General features: G+C 42.5%; 1 protein-coding gene across 12 annotated transcripts in view; it reads left to right on the forward strand.

Moving 5' to 3' along the window:
- tenm2a (teneurin transmembrane protein 2a) overlaps positions 1-17897 on the forward strand; it is a 214887-nt gene that overhangs the window by 132150 nt on the left and 64840 nt on the right. For 9 of the 12 annotated variants that reach the window (XM_056382479.1, XM_056382482.1, XM_056382485.1 and 6 more), the window contains one exon: positions 17251-17457. The exons of the other annotated variants lie outside the window; for them this stretch is intronic. In XM_056382479.1, the coding sequence (XP_056238454.1) occupies positions 17251-17457 (207 nt within the window). The remainder of the gene's footprint in view (positions 1-17250; positions 17458-17897) is intronic. 12 annotated transcript variants of the gene reach the window in all.

The raw sequence follows: 17897 nt of genomic DNA on the forward strand, positions 1-17897 counted from the left end.
AGTGCCGTCTCAGCCTTTAAGAACTACAGGAGACTTGTAGAGGACAAAAAACAGCATGAAAGGAGAGAGACAAAAGGAGGAAGGAGAGGAAGGGCAGTGTCGGGTTCACTTTCCAACCGTGTGTTTGCATTACTTTGTGAAACTACACTTTTTTTGACAAGCAGGTCTTTGCAGGATGATTATCAGAGCACTGACACAAATCCTGCTGATTTAAGATTGCTATTCAATATGATGAGCAAACAGGTTTTGAATTTGAATTACTGCTAGGTTAAGGAACCAAGTTTTAAATAGACACATAGCGTTGTTTACACAAATCGGCATCAATCAAATTTAGCCGTCAGATGGAGGGTTTATTAACAGAGTGTCACCGCGCACTCCTGTTTAGAGGACATTTAAATCACTGCTGACATGGGCAGATGTCCTCTTAGTCCACACAAACACACACAGATGTTGATAATGTATGCACAGACATACATGCGCGGCAAAAAAAAAAAAAAAAAACTACGAGTCATCCTTGTGGTGCGGCAGAGTGTGCAGATGGTTTCACATACATTCAAAGGCAAAGACATGTGCACACGCCATTAGAGGAATCACCACTAGTGTTCCTGCAGGTGGTTGACCCCCACGGCGGCCCGTATGTCAGACTGATGGCCTGACACTGATTGTTTACGACATGGGCAGGCCACGAGGAGCCTCAGGGGCCTCTGAGGGGCCACAGAGTCTCATTTTGGCATGACATCACCGACTGTGACCTCAGAGGCGGGCGACGCTAACGGCGGGAAGTGTCTCGTTTGATTGAGCAGAGCAAGAGTTTAGAAAGGCTGCGATTATGATTTGCCACTGTGAGCCGTTTATTGTGTCCGCGCTGTTGTGGAAATCAACAGCTTATATTGAACAAATACACATGATCCATATTTGAAAGCAAACCACCGCCTTTAGATAAAGTAGCCTGTGGTTTGCTGGGCTTCACCCTCACATTGCATCATAAGCATATTGCATTGTTCTCTTGACTGCTAGATTGTTTTGTTTTGACTTCAAACTAACATAACTTAAACTTAATGCAGTCCTAAATACTGTACGTCAGCAGCGCCACACTGACAGAACTGGCTGAAGGCTCCTAATTAAAGCTGCACTACAAAATATGTGGTAAGAACAACGCGTGAAATGACTGTACGTAAGGTTGAAGAGAGAGCGCATAGTGATGAACCCACAGAGAATCATCTCCCAGCTCCGATGTCTCCCTCAGCTCTGTGGGGAGTTTTCACGTTTGACTTTTAGCTCATTGTCTTTGATTCACCACCCACAACTTTAAAGCTGTAGTGCAGTCTCACCACGTTTTCCTGCTCAACCATCCTCAAAAGCTCTGCTACCTGCTCAGCACCAAAAGGCTGACTGGTTAGCAAGCAGCTGGAGAACGTAAAGGAGCATTTAGCAGCTAAAGAGCCAGATATTTCCCTCTGGAATTGGTGAAATCCATAACTGAGCAAAAAGGATGTGTGATGTGCAGCTTTTCATTTAGAGTCATGCAAAAAAAAAAAAAAATGCTGATTACTGCTGCTTTAAAGCTGATGATCATGACTGGAAACATGTTTGGAAGTTTTAAAGTGGCAATGATTATTCAAAACGCTGTCACCATTAGTTCCAACACTTGAAATAACTTATGTTCACAGTTTCCCTAAAAAGCAACCTCTTCTAGTGATACAAAGTGAGAGTATTTTCTCTCTGTGGTAGCGCGATGTTGTCATAGTGCCTCATTTTGACAACGAAGACGAAGACTCACATCTCACATCTCACATACTTCCTGCAGTCAGTGTTGGCTTCTTTTAACCATGGCCACAACTTTTCCCTAGTAGTTTTATTTTACCTAAACTTAACTAAACCTCAACTATGGAGGCAGGAGACAAGAAAAGATTGATATGATTTATTTTTGTATTGTCAAATAATTTTGTTGTTTAGGTACGAGCACCTGTTCTCCAGTCCTGACATGAGCAGCCGCATCATCACCCTCTCGTATGAAGAGTTCATAGTTTTCCTCAAAGTGACCCTTCCTGGATGGCTGTGAATAGAGGAGGGGGATCCAAAGACGTACATTATCTGTGATTGATGATATCTGGAGAACAGGATAGATTCCTTTCCAGATTTATGGTGTCTGAGGAAGAGCCACATTTCTAACTTGGTGATTATGGCCGGAGGGCTCAGCAGGTCGCTCATACGTGTGTTTATGCGTGTGCGCATGTGCATATTTTTCAGGACACAGAACCCTGAGACGGATGTGCCTTGTGTGTAATAATGACGCGGTATAATGGGATGCCTAACTTTCCCTCTTTGAATGATATTTTACATTAAAAATGTAAATTAAAAAGTCCCCCCTCACCACACCCCAGACCCCCTCCTCTCCTCATCACCATGTCCAAAACAATTTTCTGCATGGCTCCCTTGCAGGAGTGGAATAGAGTTTGTGTGTGTGTGTGTGTGTGTGTGTGTGTGTGTGTGTGTATGCGTGTGTTTGTGTGTGTGTGCCTGCGTGCGTGTGTCCATCCTCGTCTGGACCCTAACTGATTGTGATTGCATTTCCATCGGATTTTCTCCCAGCAAGAAGGAGAGCAGGGCCCAGACGGAGAAATGGGATCAGAGGGGGAAAACTCATCTCCCCTTCCCAGACACAGTCCCTTCCAGAGTGTGTGTGGTCACGCCCACACACACACACACTGTGAATGGTGTCCTCTATTACATGGAGTATTAGCATCACTAATGAGGTGTGAGAGGGACAGAGATGGAGCAAGTGGAAGACGAAAAGAAGGTGGATCACAGAAACACAGCGATAAAGGAAGAGGAGTAACTATCAGTGTCATCGTGGGGGAATTGGTGACAAAGGTAGAGTCGTAGAGAAAAAGCTATGAGCAGAAACTTATTGGAAGAGAAAAGAGTGAGTTGATGGAGAAGGAAGGATTGAGGGAGAGAGAATGATGGAGTGCAAGTGAAAGGTGCAGCCAGAAGTGAGAAGTGGCATTTTTCCATCTCAAACCATCTGCTCTGTGGTCAGGTGTTAAATGTGTGAGCGTGTATGTCTTTGTGTACGTGTGTTTGTGTGTGTGTGTGTGTGTGTGTGTGTGTGTGTGTGTGTGTGTGTGTGTGTGTGCACTGTGTGTGCTGTCTATTCACATACGTGTTTTATCACACACATGTATGCGAGATGCTTCTTATCGTGTCTGGTAATGCCAGGAGGATTTCACGATTCACTGAGGGGGATGAGAGGATATCCTGACTCACTAAGAATGGCGTGTTGTGTGTCTGTGTATCTGTGTGTGTGTGTGTGTGTGTGTGTGTGTGTGTGTGTGTGTGTGTACTGGCATTTCAGAAGAGCTGTGCCCACTGGACACCCGTTTTGATAATTCAACATTGACAAACTTATTGGTCTAAGTTCCGCCTACACTATAATTTCCCATACAATCTGTTACGCACAAGTAATGAAACATCCTACAGCCTGTGTGTGTTTGTGTGTGGGAGAGTTTGTGTGTGTGTGTGTGTGTGTGTGTCTGTTTTTTTCACCCCAGATAGCATCTTCACTCTAGATAAACCTATTGTTCTTGCCTTTAACCACCATTATACTGTTGTAAGGGAAAACTGTTTCACAGCATCAGTACAAAACCCAGAGAGTCGCCTTATCCATCTTCTCACTCTATCTAATCCTCTCCCTCCATCCATTCACTTTTTTTTATTTCAACTTTTATTCATCTGTTTTCCCCTCTCCACCTGGTGCTCCGCTAACTTCTTTTTGTTCTCCCTGAACCTCATTTGTTCAATCACTCTCTTCTCTTTATCAGCCCCCCCCCCCCCTCTTCCTCTTCCTGCCCTCTTCTATTTTTTGTCTGTCATAGCAGGATACAGCGCAGTCATTTGCTGCTATAGTCTATTGCTAGAAGCCCTCTCGCTGAGATAGATGCCTGCCTATGAAAGACATTTGTTTCCTTTACTGTCACTGTGCAATAATCAGCCACTCTAACGTAATCAACATATTGCCCTTGCGGTAAATACAGCTGAGCAAGTGGGTCCGTGCGCATTTGTGTGGGCATGTGAGCTTGTGTGTGTGTGTATAGATGGGAAGGGAGTGAGGGTAATTTTTTTTGTGTGTGCATGTGTACCTGCAGTTGTGTGGATGTGCATTTTTTATTTGGCAGCGCATGCAAATGCGGTTTCTCGTGCATGTGTGTGCCATGTGACAGAGAGAGATGATTCTTGGTGAAAAAGCAGTTTGTTAGCGAATTAGAGTTAATTAGCCAACTTTCAGTTCCCAATGCTGTAATTGGGCCCATTTCTCTCTGTTTCCTCCAGCTGGCGTCTCTCATCCACTGCGGAGAAAGGAGGGGAGAGAGAGAGAGAGGAGGGCTGAGTCGAAGGGGAGGGGAGGGAGATGGGGGGGCATGGGGTGCATTACATGTCTGTGGGGGTCTGCGGAGTGCTAGCGAACCTACCCCCTGGGGGTAAGAACCACTTGCGCTGGGGATCGAGACAGTGAGAAGTATTAACTGAGAGATAATGATGAAAGGAGGGCTGATGGGAATGAAAATGCAAAAGATAGTGCAAGATGAGGGCGGGGAAGAAGTGGGGAGGGGGTAAAGTGACAGAAATTTTGACAGATGAGAGGGGAGGCGGTGAACTCATAAGCCATTACAAATTGAGGGAGCAGGGTACCCGGTGGAGCAGCGGTTAAAGGGGGGGGGGGGGGCACAGAGCACACAGCGGCTGTGTTGAAGTCCATCTAGTCTAGAACTTTCTCACTCGATTCTTCACACTCTTTCCAGTCCTTGCTTTCCTGCTCTCTGCACCGGCCTAATAAAGCCAGAAATGCCATGAAGATAACATTTAAAGAAAACAACACTGCAGGGTCTGGTTAAGAGATAATGCAACTTATAAAAAAAAAAAAAAAAAGCGAGGCAGAGGGCTGGCAGAATGGGAGAGAAAGGCAAGGGAGTACTGAAGCGAAGAAGGAGTGATGAAAGAGGGGAACAGGCCCTCTCTTGGTGCTGCAGCGTGATGATCAGTAGAGTCTAATGAAGGTGCAGATGTCCCAGAGGAGTCCTGCGCACTCTTGACGACCACTGGGAATGGCAATTAATGCACAGTGTACTGAAGCAAGATGCATACACACACTTACACACTATGGCAGGCGCACACATTTAGACACACAATTTACATAAAATGTACCACGGCCCCACTTGCCATAGTCTAAATTCAAACACTGCATAAACACTAAATGGTGCATTCAGCCATACTACACTTATCATCAGATTATGTAATATAAATGGCTACCAGAGAGCAGTATTATGCCCCATTATTCCATACCAGCACCAGACTGAACAGCCCACTCAAGTGATTGCTCCTATTGTGCATGTAACCACCCAGAACTCTCAACAACATGGCCCTCATTCTTACTTTAGATTCACTGCGAGGAGCGCTGTTCCCTCTGCTGTGTTGCCCTATATTTTGCCCAATGTGTGTATCAGAGCATCTGAATCTCCCTCACACTGGCCCCTGTGCTCGCTATCACATTGATATATATATATTTTTTTTTATTATTATTATTCCACTTGGTGTATAGACATGAGCTGAGACATGAGAAAAGAGTTGGAGTGGGACACGAGGCTCAGGTGGATGGGTCCCTGCACTGCAGAGTAGCAGTGTTGCGTGTGTATACTGTTGAACAACTACTTTTAGAGCAGGTCACTGAGGGACCGCGCAGTTATGTAAAGATGAAAGGATAAACTGCTGAGACAGGAGAGTGCAGAGAAATGGACAGAGTAAGAGATAAAGAAGAGTGCGAGTGAATGAGTTTGTGAGTGTGTGTGTGTGTGTGTGTGTGTGTGTGTGTGCTGAGCAAACGTTACAAGCCAAATACGGCTGGTCCGCCCTCTTCTGAGATAAAAGCGTCTGCCTCTATACCACTGAGACTGCGGTCTAATGGCACTACAAGACTGAAGCTGGCACACGTGGCTGGAGGAAGGGCTGGGGAGGGTGGTGTTACAGAAACGATGGGTGGATGACGTCATTATCATCTGTGGCATTTACACTGCAGGAGGTGGAGAGTGGGCTGCTGTGATCTGCCTCAACCTCTTGTAGTCAAAGTAGTGACTAGAAAATTCCTCCTTTTTTCCCCCCGTTTCTCCTCTTCTTTATCCATTGAAATTACCTTTACCTTTACATATGTCAATTGAAATTGTTCTTTCCTTCTGCTCATCTTTCATTTTGCTCTGTGCTGTAGCTACTTGCTGCCCATTGAAATTTTTTTTTTTTTCACCTGTCTGAGGCTGCATAAAAGACAAGATGAAAATGTTTTCTTCTACAGCGCCTGCACCTTTCATCCTTCATTTTTAACAAACAGGAACGATAAGACATTAAAAGTTACAAGCCAAGGTATTGAGTATTCAGCACTGGGTATTGTTGGTCAAGAGATCAGGCTTTCAGCCGTATAATTCCTTAGGTGTGAAAGGACATTGACTCCAGTTATTTACTTTTACCAAGGACGTGCAGTTTATTACAAAGAATGGAATAAGCCATCTGTGAAACATTTCTTTAAAAACACACTCGCGCGCACACAAACATATGCACACACTGATATTTTAGCGTCAAGACAGCAGAGGTGCTATCAGTTGTAGTTAAGAAGGAGGGGTCTTAGTTACCTCTAGGTTAATGATCCTCATTAATATGCGCTAATATACCCCAGGTCATGCAGTAATTAAAAATCTCATTCAACGCTCTCAGCTTAAACTGACTGACTTGGCTTCGTCCTACAAAGATTAGCATTTAATATTTGTCTCCGAGGTCTGTAGTTCATAGCGAGGGGGTGAGACTAATAGCCGAACGTTAAGCATTTTGACTGGGCTGTCTGTCTCCTCCAGTGCCTAGTAAAGGGTTTTGCCTCTGCTTGGCTGGGCACAACTGTTTATGAGCTGAATGGGTTTACAGGTAGTGCCTTGGAGAGTTGCATCACGTTTGCAAGAGAGTGTTTGTGCAAAATGGGCACACAAACAAGTGCTCCTAAACACACACACTCAGGCGTACACCTAGACGCACAACTGCAAGTGAGGTCCATCAGCATGGGGACTTCCATATTCCTCTGAGTCAGCTGATGTCAGCTGATGCAAGCTGTGCTAATTGTAACTCAGTATGACGATTGCATCTTCTTGTAGAAAAAATAGATAGATAGATAGATAGATAGATAGATAGATAGATAGATAGATAGATAGATAGATAGATAGAAAGATGGATACTCTTATACATGTACTATATGGAGATGAAGGGTTTTAGTATTTTCTCTCACCACATGAACAGTGGGCCTCAGAGGCTTGTGACTCAGCCTATCCCCGTCACACACACACACACACACACACACACACACATCCACTTAGCAATCCATGACCAAAGTAGCAGCTACTTCAAAGGGACTAGATATGCATGGTAATCTCCAGTCCCCTCCCTCTCCTCTCGTCTCCTCTCTGCACACTCACAAACACAAAGGAGGGAGGCCGGGAGATAACAGGCCAGATTTATGTTACCTCCATGAAAACGAGGTGCAAATTTGTGCTACTCCCATCATTCTGTTTGAGCTCGCAATCTGCATGTAATTAACATCTGATTTACTAAGGCAGCGGCTAATTATGCAATCAAGGACTTAGGTCCGCCTCCTAAGCACATTCTGATACTGATGACGAGCATGGATGAAAATATAAAACTTTTTTTTAAAAAGAGTTAAATGAAAAGCTACACAAAGGAAGGTTGCTTAAAAAAAAATTCAAGCCAGCTTAATGTGGACGCCTCAACAAAAGAGAGCATTCACTAAAAATGACAACAAAGTAAAAAAAAAAAAAAAAGAAAGTATTTGTCCATACACAAACTAACAGGAGCTCCAGTTTGATTAACTTTGCTTTGCCACAGCTACTGTTGTTGAAAGGTGAAAATTATACCTGCAACAATGGCCCTCACAAATGTAAGTCATTGTGAGTCCTGGGGAATCAACAGCAGTTATTGCATCACCTGCATAAAAGGTATGGACACACAAGGCGTACCTCAGATGTCAGGAAAACTGCTTTGATAATTAACACACATGTCTCTAAGGCACAGAGTGCGTCTGAATCAAGGCACAAAAGGCTCAGCAAATGTGGCCCAGATTGTGGAGACTCCATCCTGTTCACCTTGAGAGAGAGAGAGAGAGAGAGAGTGAGAGAGAGAGTGAGAGCGCAATGCTCAACAGTAAGCTAGTTAGAGGGAATATAATGTGGCTTACGGTGTTTTTCAGCTCTCAGTCCTTTTTTTTTTCTGTTGTTGCTATAAATAGAGACTGCAGAAGATCAAAGAGAGGAGAGGTTTCTCTCTGCAACAGGCCACAGAACAGTCATTATCCACTGGCTCTAAATACATCACCCCTCTTTTGGCTGATCCCAATGTAGAGGATACCAGGGACTCTCCGTATGCGTGTGCGCATGTCTGTGTTTGCTAATCGTCAAAGGAGACTCTGCTGACTCAGCCTCACAAGCTCAGTCTCACACTCAACACCCAAGCACATAATGTAACATCACACACAAAGAAGAGACTTTACTCAAACCGAGTTTATTCATGAGATTACAATACAAAACGCAATCTCTGACTGCACAAGGTCGAAAACTGGCAAATCCGGATCCGGATCACTTACCATCTCCTCTTTCTCCCAGGGTTCTTCTTCCCTCAGTTCTTTCCTTTTTTCTCTGTCAAATCTTTTTTGTTTTCTTTGTTTTTTTTCTCTTTGTTTTTCAGCTGTTTCCTGTTCCTTTCGTGCTTTTTACGAAACTAGATTGTCATAGCAACCACAGCAATTGCAGGTTTGTTCGGTGGAGCCCTGCTATGTTGAGTAGCTATTTGTGCAGGCACCTGTGTGAATATGAAAGTGTGTGTATTTACAGTATGTTGTATGTTACATGTGTTATATTTCTGCATCCTGTGCACTCGTATGTGTTTTTCACGCTACCTCTTGCGGGTAATTTCCATATGCATTTGATTCCTGATGACTGTCGTTCTTTCAGATCTTGAGTGACTGTGGGTAGTGTAGTTTCTGCGTGAGCCTTGTATCCCAAAAATTTGATGAAATGAGGCCTATCTTAAAATGCAAATGCAGTTTGCGTTCTCTGCAAGTGGAAAGAAAAACATTTTCCATCCACCATAAAATGATTGTGTGCCGGGGTATATGATTAAAAACAGGCAGTAGCTGGAACTATCAGACATTATTTAGGAAATTTAGGTGTAAACATTTCATTTAAGCCTCAATGACTCATATTTAAGTGCTAATTACTGAAGATGTGTTGAATAGTGAATTAACTTTTAATTTTTGGCAAAGCTTCTTTCTTTCCAAATCCTTACCTTTATCTTTATCACAACAGTTTAGCACCCTCGTCTTAATCTTTTAGTAAACATTAATTACAGCTTTAATCAAAGCTGGTTTTTATCTTAAATTTAACTGTAACTCACCTTTTTTTTTTTTTTTTTTACATGACAAGCAGGTGAAATCTAATTTTGTGCTGAAAGATTTTATATGAAAGATATTCCCTCCCTAATTCATGTCCACAACAGTCCGTAGTTCCAAATTTGTTCATGTGACTAAACTCTCAGCAGCATGGAAGATTGGAGGAAAAGCTCTTTCCAAGCATTTCACCCTGCTGATTTTCACCCTGCAACATCTAAAAGCTTTCTGCAGTCAAGATAACATGCATACAGATATTGGTCTTCCAGATACAATATAAATCTGAGAAGGTCTGTGCAAAGCTTGCGAGCAGGTTCGTGTCGTTTTGTTAGTTTTTACTGCGTGTCGAGGCCAAGTGCCATCTCCATTCATGAAAGACCTTGTCCATATGTGACTCTCAACCCTTCTCTCAAGTGAGAGACTGTGGAAGCAGTCTTGCTTGTGCCATAAAATCTACTTCCAGCAATGTGAGACATTCAGATTTAATGTGGAAAAATTGTTTAGCTTGGCCCTTAAATATATTCTTTTTTTTTTTCTTTTTTTTTATCTTTTGGCATTGTACACTTGCTGTCACTGTATTTTATAATTCGAATAACAAATTTGGAAATAATTGGGTGGTATTTTTTTAAAACTCCAGCATCTTTTCTGTGGCAAGAAATGACATAATTTTGTACGGTCGTTGTTACTCCATTATTATGTTATACCTTACAGTATATATTATTATTTTGTTGCTGATTTATATTTTATTATTTTTTCTGCCCTGAAGTTTACAATTAAATTTTTTCTGCTGCTGTCAAATTGATTCATAAATAGGAATTGGGTTGTTTATTGAACACAGCAGCAGTAAAAAGCTTATGTATTATTACAGGTTTTGCAAGTTTCTCATTGTGAATACACACATGGAGACACACACATACACGGACAGACATTTCCCCCTTTGCAGATGTGTTCCTTTCAGTCGTTACGGAGCATGCTCAGAGGTAATGGAAGGCTGAAAGGATGAGTGTCTATCTCTCTGCACCTGGGGTTGAGGGTCTGTGTGTGCTTGAGTGTGTTTTCACGTGCACATGCTTGTATATACGCACGTGCAGTTACAAGCGAGTGTGCATGCTCATGCATCCGTGCGTGTGCGTGCATTTATGTAGGAGGAGGAGGCTATTTATTTTGATTGTTTTCAATGAGGGTCCAATGTGAAGAATCCATAACAATACCATCAATCCACAGCAGCACCAACAACATGGATGTAATTTATATGGTAATGCAGCCTCCATGGTTGCCCCAAGTTACGCAGTGGACATATCTGACAATGGACAGCATGGGTGTGCTGTAGCATCCTAATGCTATGTATAGCCACGTGTACACACACACACACACACACACACACACACACACACTTGCATTTCCCAGCAACAGGGAGGCATATTTCAATTAGCAGATGCAGATAGGTGCTGGGCTGCGTTTGTGCGTCTGGGTCAAAGGGTTGAGTGCATTGCTTCGTGTCAGCTTGTGTCTGTCCTCATCTCTGCTCTTCTGAAAATAAAAAACCAGGCACTTGAGCGAGAAGAGGAGTGGGGAACGACCTAGTGAACTAGATGTTGGAATTACTCAGAGATGATGTCTTGTTAGAATTCACGCTGTGGGGTTCTTCCACTGCGGCACTGTGTAGTGTACTATCTTGCACTTTGAGTGCCTTAGTGGCGCTGGTCATCTACCACGTCACAACTCTCAAAGAAATCTGGAGGTTTGTCTCTGTCTCTGTGAACATTACAGCCTTGTGAATGTTCTCGATGTTTAGATGAGAAGAACGCTGCCATTCAATTCATCATCACCCTGTCTATCTTTCCAAAGTTCTGTTGATATTAGTATGTAATGGGTCTGTATTATTCCTGGGCACTCCACATTATATCAAGGTCAAAAGATATTGTTAAGAGGCGGCTAATCATCAGAACCTATTATTTCTGAATGGCCTCAGTCACTGAGTGCCATCTTCAGTGGAGGTGCAGTTGATGGTTTGATTCTGTGATTGAAAAGATGGAACAAATTAATTGGCAAATGTCATCTCTTGAGGTTTTCTGCCTTTATGTTTTCACCTATATTCTCTCTGCTCTGCTCATCATCACATATACCAACATCATTTGCTGTAAACATGTGATTCTCAACCAGTGGTTAATGTTACCTCACACTTCAGTAAAGTTTGATCTGATTTGAAAAAGCTAACAGTTATGATTTTGATTTTATCGCTAAAACATAAATAAGTGGTTAAAATAGTTAGTTAAAATAAATAATTACAAAAAGTAGGTTGCTAAATTTTAGCTTCAAGTAATTGATAAAGTTGAAATAGCTAAAAAGTAATAAGTGGGTAAAATGGTTAGCTAAAAGTAGGCTAATAGATAAATGGTTAAAATAACTAAAAGTAACAGATGAATGGTTGAAATAGTTAGCTACAAGTTAATAATTACAAAAAAGTAGTTTCCTAAAAGCTAACTTAAAGTAAACGATTGAAATAGTAGTGATGAGCCTCTGTTATGATCCTGGAAGGAATATTCAAAATGAAATCGAGAAACGCCGGAATATAGAACAAAACAATGTGACGCTGTGAGTCTGTATAGCACCTATTTCCCAGCCAGAAGGCGTCTTCAGCCTCTGCTGTAGGATGTGTTGTGTGTGTGTGTGTGTGTGTGTGTGTGTGTGTGTGTGTGTGTGTGTGTGTGTGTTGTGTGTGTGTGTGTGTGTGTGTGTGTGTGTGTGTGTGTGTGTGTGTGTGTGTGTGTGTGTGTGTGTGTGTGTGGAGGATCAGCCTGTTTGGGAAGAGGGCCATTGTAGTTGTGGAGCGATGGAGTGATGCAGGCGAGATGAAAGAGAGAAACTGAGCGTGAGCAGAGGAGAGCTCTAGGCCAGAGAAGAACCCAGACACTCTGTTACACATCAAAGGAAGAGCCAGTGATACAATCATCTCTTTAGGCTGTGAAAGCCCAACTTTATTAATTAAAACACGTCTGTTGAATCATCCTCTCATTTTTCCCCTTCCCGCTTTACTCATTTTATCACTCATTTTCTGCTGTGACGCTGATTACAAGAGGAAAGAAAAGACAGGGAGGTTGTGGGAGAACACATTCGAGGTATGAAGCGGATGAACTCGGACCATTTCTGGATAGGCAGCGGCATCCATTTGTTGCTCACACATACAGACAACAACAGGTGTGCGTCTTGCCACAGTGAGGCTAAATGTGAAATATTAAAAAGGAGTGAATAAGAAGGAAAGAGGAGGCGATGATTTCAGAGAAGGGGAAGGAGGGGGGAACAGGAAGAGAGATGAGATTGAGGAGACAGACTGCACTGTATAGATAAATAGAGAAAAGGGCCCATTGTGTCAGCAGCTGTCATCACTAAATAGCCCTCAGATCACTGTCAGACGCTATCACACATACACACACACTCACACGCACACATGCATACTTACATACACACACTGACTGACAGCTCCCCCTCAGTCCAACATCTGTGCTGACAGCAGCCATGGTAATGAGTCTCTGCATGTGCCAGCATGGGTGTGTCACTTTTTCCTCCCTCTTTCCCGCGCGCCGCTCATTCAATCATTGCACATCTCTCTTATCTTGTTGTTTCCCCCCTCTCCTCGTCGTTATTTTTCCGTCATCTTAATAGAAGCACGTGCTGATTGGCTTAGCAGCACGAGCTGCATGAGTAGCGACTAAATGACAACAACATCAAGTGTAAAGTCGTATGGTGGATCGATGTGTTTTTGTTTTGTTTTTGTTGTTTTTTTGTTTTTTTATTTCTTTTGTTTCCTGGAGTTGCCATCCAGGTGCACTGTATTTCACATAGAGGTGTGGAGGAAGAGAGGGATGAAAGAAGGGAGAGATGAAGAGATGATGAATGGCTCTCGTTAGAGGGGTAATTTGTCTCTCCTTGTCTGACTGGGCTCCAGCTGTCGCTCCATCCCTCGCTCCACTCCGCTCTCCTCGGCCTACCACTCCTCACCTCAGCCAGATGGGTGGACGGATGGACGGAGCGAGGCAAGAGAAGGAGGGAGGGACAGAAATAGAGACGAGGAGGAGAGTCAACAAGCAGAATTATGTCTGACGTGTAATGCCAGTGCATGGTAAAGAATCGCTTCATGGAGAAACGCTAGATTATAAAAAACTCATATTGAGATGACTCAATGGGAACACACAGTAGCGCAGCAACAGGCAAAGCCCCTACACTTGCATGACTCACAATCAAGTCAAAGCCTGGTGCTCACCCAACGAACTAATGACGATAGTGTTTCTTTTTACATTGTTATCAAATCATCAAGGGACTCCACTAATGCCTTTAATACAGCGCTACAGTCTTAGGATGCTTAGTTTTTCCCCCATGATACACTTATTTTTCACACTAATCAACACTTGTGAGAGAACTGTAGATTCAGAGAGTGAGAGTCTTGCACAGAGAGAAGGATTAAGAGATGTATACAGATGGAGGCGGCTGAAGGATGGCAACGAACAAATCATCAAGAGAACCAAGTGAGCTCATTGCCAAGTCTTTGTTCTAATAACACAAAGCAATTTCCACTGACCTTTCTAGAAATGTAGCGGGCAGAAATGACTGAGTTAAGGATGCCCCACAGCATAATTGCTAAGGAGATTAAAGTTCCCTTAATTGCTTTTGGCCAACTAGTGCAATTTTTCCTTTTTTCGTAATTAAAGTGATTTAAAATATTAATAACTACACTCGCATACACATAACCTTATTTGCACAAGCTCACACACACACACACAGAATTGTGTACACGCGTAATAAAAACATACAATAGCAATAAAACAATCGTTAAGGTGTGCCACTACACACACACATACACAGACACAGACACACACATATTTTCCATTGCCTGTTGTCACCAATAGCTTCATTAAAGGCCTTGTGAAATATGCAAATAGCCAGATCCATTCTCGCCATCAGCTGAAGTGAATGATTGATTCATTAAGATCAGCAGCTTTTTTTTCCTTTTTTTTTTGTGCATGTGTCCATGGCTTATTCCCTCTTTACCCCTTCATCCCGTTTTTACTGTCCTCCATCTTCCACTATTCAGTCCCGTCTTATTGCCTCCTCCCCTTCTAATTACCCTCCTCTATTGCTTTCTCTCTCGTTTTTTATTGGCAATAAGTTTTGTCAGCTCATAGCTTCTGGACTGTCCTCTGTTTCCTCCATTCGTTTCCCTCTCTCTCTCTCTCTCTCTCTCTCTCTCTCTCTCTCTCTCTCTCTCTCTCTCCAGTCCCCTGGTTACCCCCGTGACCTTGTTGTCTCTCCCCCTTCTCCATCCATCTCTCACTGTCCCTCTCCTGCTTCTCTTCCTTTTCCCTCCTGTTGGCCACAGTGTTTACTTTGCCATTGTTTATCCATTTTTCTCTGTTTGCTTTGATGAGATTGACCGAACACACAAACGCGCACACACACACATACCTAAACAGAAGACAAGGATGGCATCTCTCTGGGGTGTAGTTAACGTGGGGCTGTGGATCGATCCTAGCTCTGGTTTCCGTGACGCAAAGACTCTAAGCTGGAACAGTCTGGACAGCAGGACAGAGGCATCACTCTGCCTCTGTTTCTATCAAATGCATCTCTATAAAGCCACGTTGACACCTTGTCTCGTGTGGATACGTATATTTTCCATGATTAATGTGCTCCATTTTGAGCCAGCATACAACAACTGTGTCCAACCAGTTTGTGTTTTTTTAAATGATGCCTACATTGATCCCGCTCAGCCCCCGAGGTACTGTTTCCCTGATGCAAGCAATATCGCACTATCGCCTAAGAGTCCGCCCATCTATCATGGCCTTTACACATTTTGATTTCTATCAATACTCTGTGATGGAAAGGTGAAAGCTGTCAAATTACAATCACACCACATCTGTATTCTAAAGAAGTGTCAGTAAGTAAAGGAGAAAAAAAGTTTAAAAAAAGAAGAAAAAAAAAGTATGATGATGAATGTTCAGCAAACTTTATATATGTGTTTTTTTCAAAATCTCACAGCTTTTCTTTCCTTTTCCTCCTCTGTTCAACTCTTTTTTTTTTTGTCTGTATGAAAAGAAAAAGTATGATGAAAGCAGAAGTGCCTCACTCAAAGGCAAGACATTATAACTTCTCCTTTTTTTTGTGAAAGAAAGATGAAGTTTGTAAAACTAGAGCTGAGCAAGCCTATTTTTTCTCCCCCTCCCACCCCTTACGATTCAGTGTTGGAAGGCGAAGCACGAGACATGACTGAGGAATAGAGAGAAAAAAAAAAGGTTTATTTGTGAAGCTGTTTAAAGCAAACTTTTCTGGCGCTCGGGGCTAACATTTTGAATATGGAATCAGGAGAAAATAAGTGATTATCAGTGTGTCAAAGCGTCTTTGGTTGACTATCTAATTAAGAGTTGTAATAACCTGAGTCCTTGGGTGGATTGGCTGGACTCGGTGGCCTCATTCTTACCATATTGTTGATTGATTGAGCTGCAAATATGGCAGACATAATTATTCTATATTTTGCGCCGTCTCTAAATAGAATTTATTAGATTTGTCTTTGTCCTTGATTCCAAACCTTTGGAGAGTAGAGTGAATTCTCTATATCCCTCTCTTCTCTCTCTGGTGTATGGGACAGCCTGATTGTGTCCACGTGTCCCATGGCTCCTACTATTTAAAGACTCGGCTGTTAACTTCCTCTTGTCTTACGCATGTAGAGGACAGTCATACAATGGATGTAGAGCCTCTTATCCCAAATCTTATATCACTATTTGACCTTCTGAAATACCCTCAAGAGTTTTACAGTTATGGCTTCGTTTGGTCTGGTGCGACCAGTAGCGTTGTGTAAACTTTAGATAGATTAGTTATGGTACATTTTAGTATTTTGCATTGTCTTGGTATTGTCACTAACTTATTTTGTGGGGCAGAGACTGTGCTGTGTCTGTCCTCAGTGCAGCAAATCATTTGGTTTTTGGTTGTTGTTGGAAGAACTAAATAAAAGTAAAGATTTCTTTGTCACTCGTTAATGTGTTTAGAAGATATGTGTCTCTGTGTGAATCTGTCTTCATGCTGACTTTTTCCAGTCTCGGCAAGCTTTCGTGTTCGTATCAAAACTGCTTTACATTGCTGTTACCAGGCGGCTGTTCCAAGAAGCAAGTTTACTCACGAGTTAACTGGATTACCTGCAGCAGGTTTTACATCATTCCATGTTCCCAATTTTAAAGGGGTGGTTCAACCAAATTATTAAAAAAGGAAAAATAAGTTTAAGTTATCATTCTTTTTTTTTATTTCTAGTTATGCAAACACAAAAAAAGAAATCAAAATTCAAAAGCTAATTTTTATTCCAGTTAGTCTGGTCTGGATACTCCACAAAACACACCTTCCACAACTTTCACCAGAACAATTTCATTGAGAGACAATGAAAAATGTTGACAGTTCCAGTAATTTCCATTCATCTCTGTGTTGAGCTGGAGGCAGGAATCTCAGACAGCTACAGTATTTTAAAACCCAGACAAATAAAACCAAAACTATGTACATGGCTATATATACCAGAGCAAAGTGAGAAAATTTAGTTTATTTGCAGTTCGGATGAATCAACCCTTTAGGGGCTTCTGCATTTGATAAACAACACTATCCAGATTTCTCAGTGAAGCTGCTTCTGTGAACAGGCCCCTGTATCACTGTCAGTCATTGCCATCTGTTTTGTCTAACGCCCCCCCCCCCCACCTCCTTTTCTCCCCTCTTTCTTTCCCTCCATCCTCCAGGTCGCCCACTCCCTCCAACCTCTTCCTCTTCCCTGCTCCCTCCGTCCCTTCCGTCCTCCTCGTCCGCCCCACACCACCCTTCCCCCGGCCCGTCTCCACCGATCAGGGAATGCCAGGTGCCCCTGCTGGAGAAAAACTCCACCCACTCTCACCTGGAGCCCCACCCAGATGACTCATACTTGCTCCGGGCCCAGCCCTCCTCCACGGGTAAGAGACCTCTCCATTCATCCACCCTTTTTATCCCTTTCATTCATTTCATTTATGCACCAATATGTCATCCATCACCTGGGTCACTGCATTACCTCATCATGTGTCCATTTCCTGATCTGATTTAGTCGTTGCTCAGTAAAATGCCAAGCAATGCTTCGCTTTGATTTAATGTCACATCTTGTTCTTTTAGCCATTTCGTTTTCTGCTTGTTTGCATTCCACTGCAGTCAGCATTTGTTTGCAGGACTGGAAATCAAAAAAAGGGACTTCAGCAAATATTGTTTACATTATATACAAGTTATGTTATGGAAATTATGGTTTTATATGAGGGGAAATAAATCCTTTGATTGTAATCATCACAAATAATTTTAGAAATCAGTTTTATTTTTTTTTTCTTTTAGTATATTTTTTGGGGCTTTTGTGCCTTTATTGGACAGG

This window comes from Seriola aureovittata, chromosome 8 (assembly GCF_021018895.1).
Source record: "Seriola aureovittata isolate HTS-2021-v1 ecotype China chromosome 8, ASM2101889v1, whole genome shotgun sequence".
NCBI lineage: Eukaryota > Metazoa > Chordata > Actinopteri > Carangiformes > Carangidae > Seriola > Seriola aureovittata.